Source organism: Notothenia coriiceps, unplaced genomic scaffold (assembly GCF_000735185.1).
Source record: "Notothenia coriiceps isolate Sejong01 unplaced genomic scaffold, NC01 NC01_scaffold00012427, whole genome shotgun sequence".
Classification (NCBI taxonomy): Eukaryota; Metazoa; Chordata; class Actinopteri; order Perciformes; family Nototheniidae; genus Notothenia; species Notothenia coriiceps.
In genome coordinates, this window is record NW_011345128.1 from 3,959 (window position 1) to 8,649 (window position 4,691).

Below are 4,691 nucleotides of genomic sequence, written 5' to 3' on the forward strand. Positions count from 1 at the left end.
AGCTGAGTTTCTTCCCGTTAAATGAGTAGGACACATGAATAGTTTATTACATTTTAAGAAGCCCTGAGACATAGTTTCGTGAGAAAAAAAACGGGGGGGGAAAGCCCCTTAACAGGTTAAATGGGAATTAAATAATTTTAAGTAATTTTGAGTGTTCCCAAAGCCAACGGTGTTCTGCAGTTTGTGTGGGCCTACTGTACTGTTGCATAGTTTTACCAGGATTAATGTGTACAATATGAGTTCAGTTAAAGGACTGACCCATGTACAATTTTATTGAATAATTGTGTCTGACAGCACTTGAAAATGGCATACAAAAAGCATTGTATCTTTCTCCGTTAGTCTGGATAGTCCACAGAACACTTTGAGTTTTGTGTGTGACTATTTGTTTTAAAATAATAAATAAAATGTTCGAGGTTACGGACACTTTTTTTTACAATTCGTTCCTTAGTGTAGGCAGACATCTCAAAGGAAGATATCTCAGAACTTATCGGGACAGAAACTAAAACCATTTAATGAATGCAGTTTTGAATAATTGTTTTTCCCCCTCCAGGATCTGTACTACCAGTCCTACGCCCAGGTCGGAGTGCTGTTCGCCTCTATCGCCAACTTTAATGACTTCTACATCGAGCTAGACGGCAACAACATGGGCGTTGAGTGCCTTCGGCTGCTCAATGAGATCATCGCTGACTTTGATGAGGTGAGAACATTCTTGATGATGTATCGTAAATCAGTTTTTATGTATATCTTTACCCCATGTTGACCTTTTGAGAATCTGAGGTAAAGCTCTGGTGCAATATGACCTCAATAACATCATTTTTAAAGATGACATTGTGGCCACGACGGTCAGAAACATACTGTGTTTATCAACGCAGCATACCATAATAAGCTATGGTTGCTGGTGGGAAAGTCCTCCAAATTAAGGAATTACTTACAGATGACTGTTGGCCTGCTTGAATCTATAATCAGCATCTTGAAGCATTCATTTGCTCAAACACGCCAAAATATTACATTTTACCAAGACAACCTATGATATATAAGAACTAACACTTTATTCCAATTTGAAAATGGTGGTAATGCTTCCCCCCTGTTTACCTATTTTGTTCCCTCCTTTCAGCTGATGGACAAGGAGTGCTACAGGGATATCGAGAAAATCAAGACTATTGGCAGTACATACATGGCTGCAGTAGGGCTGGTTCCTACAACTGCCTCCATGGTATACTTGTTGTAGCTATATTAAGATTCCGTGTAAACTTTTCTGTGTGTTTGCAGGGAATCAGCGCATTGAAAAAAAAAATCAAGTGCACACGGCCACTTTGAGAGGCCTAGTATATGCAGGTAGCTATTTCCTGTGTCTTGATATTTACAATGCTGTCACGTTTCACCCCACAAATCCTCCGTGAAGGATTACCGGCCTCTGTGGCATCAGCATATTTCAGTCAGACAACTCACGTGTTTCTTAATATGTTTATTATAAGCAGCATATAGTTTGAGTTTGGCATCTAGGCTCGGGCCTCATCACTCCACAGATTTACAAAGAACATTGAGTGATGATTAGATAACTATCCCCCGAGCCTACAGGTGGAAGCTGGGGTGGAAGCTGGGGTGGAAGCTGGGGTGGAAGCTGGGGTGGAAGCCGGGTGGAAGCTGGGGTGGAAGCTGGGGTGGAAGCTGGGGAGGAAGCTCGGGTNGTAGCAATAGCAAGTGAACACAGCAGTGGCAGCAGCAGCATAGCGAGGAGGCAGAGGCAGGAAGACCTGGCGGCTTAAATAGAGCGGCATGTTTAGGAGAATGTGTTTGGCTGGTTGTAAGAGGGACGAGGTGCGTCACGTGTTAATGTATCATTGGTGCTCGAGTTGACTGCCTGAACTAGTTTGCAGGCTTTGCCCCATTTTTCGTGCATTTTGCCTTCGTAAAAATTCTTTAAATCCTGCAAAGCTGACAAACAAAAGGGCCCTTTCTGCAACTTTTGCAAACTTAACAGTCAGTCACAAAGGTGGTTTCACTTTTGAAAGAAAACAACTGGTTCGTCCTAGATTGCAATGTGTATAATCACATAAAGGAAACACATCTGAAGGGTAATATCACTTCCTACCTTGGCTGTTAGCATGCCTGTATGTGCATCAATGTGTCTTTTCCTGATATGTCTGTTTCTGATTCACAGGTGAAGAAGTCCATCACTTCACATTTATGCACAGTTTCAGATTTCGCCATCGAAATGTTTGACGTCCTGGATGCCATCAACTACCAGTCTTACAACGACTTTGTCCTGAGAGTGGGTGAGCGAAAATACACACGCATGCATAAAAACATTGGTCTACATAAACATTGGCGCTGTAGCTGGTGACCTATTGCACTGGGCACCACTGACGCTCAGTGCCAGTAAGTTTAAAGGGAAATGCATCACAGAAAGAGCGAACCCTGCAGGAAGCTCGTCACATCGAGACCTGAAGTTCTGGGTTCCATTGTGTTGGGTATCCTGTGGGGAGCCTGCGGCAGGAGCGCTTGTTTAATCCCAGCGTAGTCTGGTGTACACAGTGCCATCCTGTCTGCAGACTGCGGGGCTCAATGTGTGTGTGTGCTTGGCTGAACCCCCATTGCAGAAACGCAACATTTGGTCATTTGCGTAATGCTGGATTTCGAGGAAGTGCACAAAAACAAAGATTGGCCTAGTTTCAATTCAGCATTTGTCATGTTGCTTTCCAATATCTAAAACCTGCAGAACTGTGACTGTAAAGATGAAGCAACAACATTGATTTTGCATGGACATCTATGATGTAATTTATTTTGCATTACTCAAGTTGTTTTGAGTATAGATGCTTGCTTCGATAAAAACAATAACAACAAGAAAAAAAGAAATCTGTCTCACACTGGATAATTTTTCTGGATGTGCAGCGATCACTTTGTCACAGATGTTAAACTGTACACATATGTGTTATTTAGCATTCAACAGCCTTATCCCCTTTAAATTGCATTCTCAGACAAGGTTAATGCATTTAGTTTGGATGGATGAGTGGGTGAAACATGTGACTTTCACCCAGGAGACCAGCGTTTGTGTCTCATCTGATACCCTAAAATCAGTGTTGACTTCCATTATATTCAATATATAAACAAATAAAAATCAGCCTAAACCTGTGCATCCATTTATTAAACACTTTAAGATGTGTTTTTCACCCCCCTCATTTTTTTGTCCAGGTATCAATGTGGGTCCAGTGGTGGCAGGAGTAATTGGAGCCAGAAGACCTCAGTATGACATCTGGGGAAACACAGTGAACGTAGCCAGCAGGATGGACAGCACTGGGGTACAAGGAAAGATACAGGTACACTGTGGTCCTCTAATATCAATTAATATTACCATCAAAAAGGCTCAAGACTATAGTGGCCCTGAAGTGCAAGACAACACAGCATTTCACAAAACACAACAGCATTTCACAAAACGCCGCAGCATTTCACAAAGCGCCACAGCATTTCACAAAACGCAACAGCATTTCAGAAAACACCACAGCATTTCAGAAAACGCTACAGCATTTCAGAAAACACTACAGCATTTCACAAAACGCCACAGCATTTCACAAAACGCCAAAGCATTTCACAAAACGCTGCAGCATTTCAGAAAACACCACAGCATTTCACATTGGACGGAATGGGTATTCCTTAGGGAGGACACTTCTTGTTTGTGATTGGACAGAGCCAGCCAGAGAAGCACTGCTGTGATTGGTTGTTTTTGCTGCCAGTCAAGAAACGACGCTTGGCCCAACACATCAGCTGTTAGCTGTTAGCACACACTCAGAGCTCACAGCTCCTCATATCTGTTCAGAAACTGGACAAAACTTAAACATATACAAAACACAGACCGTCTATGTCATGGCGAATACAGTCGCTGCTTTATTTATGTCTGTATGACATTGTTGTGAGTGTGGACCATGGTGTGGAGGGAGCTGCTACAGGTTAGTTTAGCCTGATGGATCCGATCCCGATAGGATTTACATGGAGATGCGCCCCGCCCCCTCTCCAGCGTCTTGTTTGAATGACAGGAGTAAACACAGAATTAATGCTTTATTAATTCATGGTTTTTAAGGGGCTTATCTCCATGTAAATACTGTGGTAGACTACCCAATATTCGCATCGCTCTAATCCAGGGGTTGGCAACCTGCGGCCCACGGGCCGCATGCTGCCCTTTAAGCCCTCTGCTCTGGCTCCCTTGAGTTTAGACAAAAATAAGAAGGAAATAAAATAAAAGTACTTGTAGGACTATTTATATTTTGTTGCACGGTTGAAAATGTTTCGTATCTTGTATTTTGAGGTGATACTGTGACACATAAATAAAAAACAAAACGGTTTTAATTAGGTCAACTAAAATATGCGTCACATCCTGCTACGGTCCCGCGCGAGCGCCTTTTCTTGGAGGCACTCGCGCGGGGACCCCCGGCCGTCGAGTGAGCGAACCTAATTGGAGTAAATTACAAAGAAAAAGTAAACCGGACGGAACGAACAGGAGTTTAATTTACTGTGTGGACAGAGTTATATGCTTTCACAGCAAACGATGCTGGTTTACCGGTATGTTTGATATCTAGAGAGAAGTTGTCAAAGGTGCTGCAGCCTTTTATCGAGGAACAACACGGGAGAGGAAGACAGCTGACGATCTTCTTTCATAATTCAATGGGGTATGTAATTTATTTCAGAAAACACTTTTT

General features: G+C 42.6%; 1 protein-coding gene across 1 annotated transcript in view; it reads left to right on the forward strand.

The window, feature by feature from the left end:
- Window positions 1–550: 550 nt before the first annotated feature.
- LOC104947353 (adenylate cyclase type 1-like) overlaps window positions 551–4,691 on the forward strand; it is a gene marked incomplete at its 5' end in the record, with an annotated part of 10,318 nt that continues 6,177 nt past the window's right edge. The window contains 4 exons of the mRNA XM_010773348.1: window positions 551–697; window positions 1,115–1,213; window positions 2,162–2,276; window positions 3,193–3,317. Of these exons, the coding sequence (XP_010771650.1) occupies window positions 551–697; window positions 1,115–1,213; window positions 2,162–2,276; window positions 3,193–3,317 (486 nt within the window). The remainder of the gene's footprint in view (window positions 698–1,114; window positions 1,214–2,161; window positions 2,277–3,192; window positions 3,318–4,691) is intronic.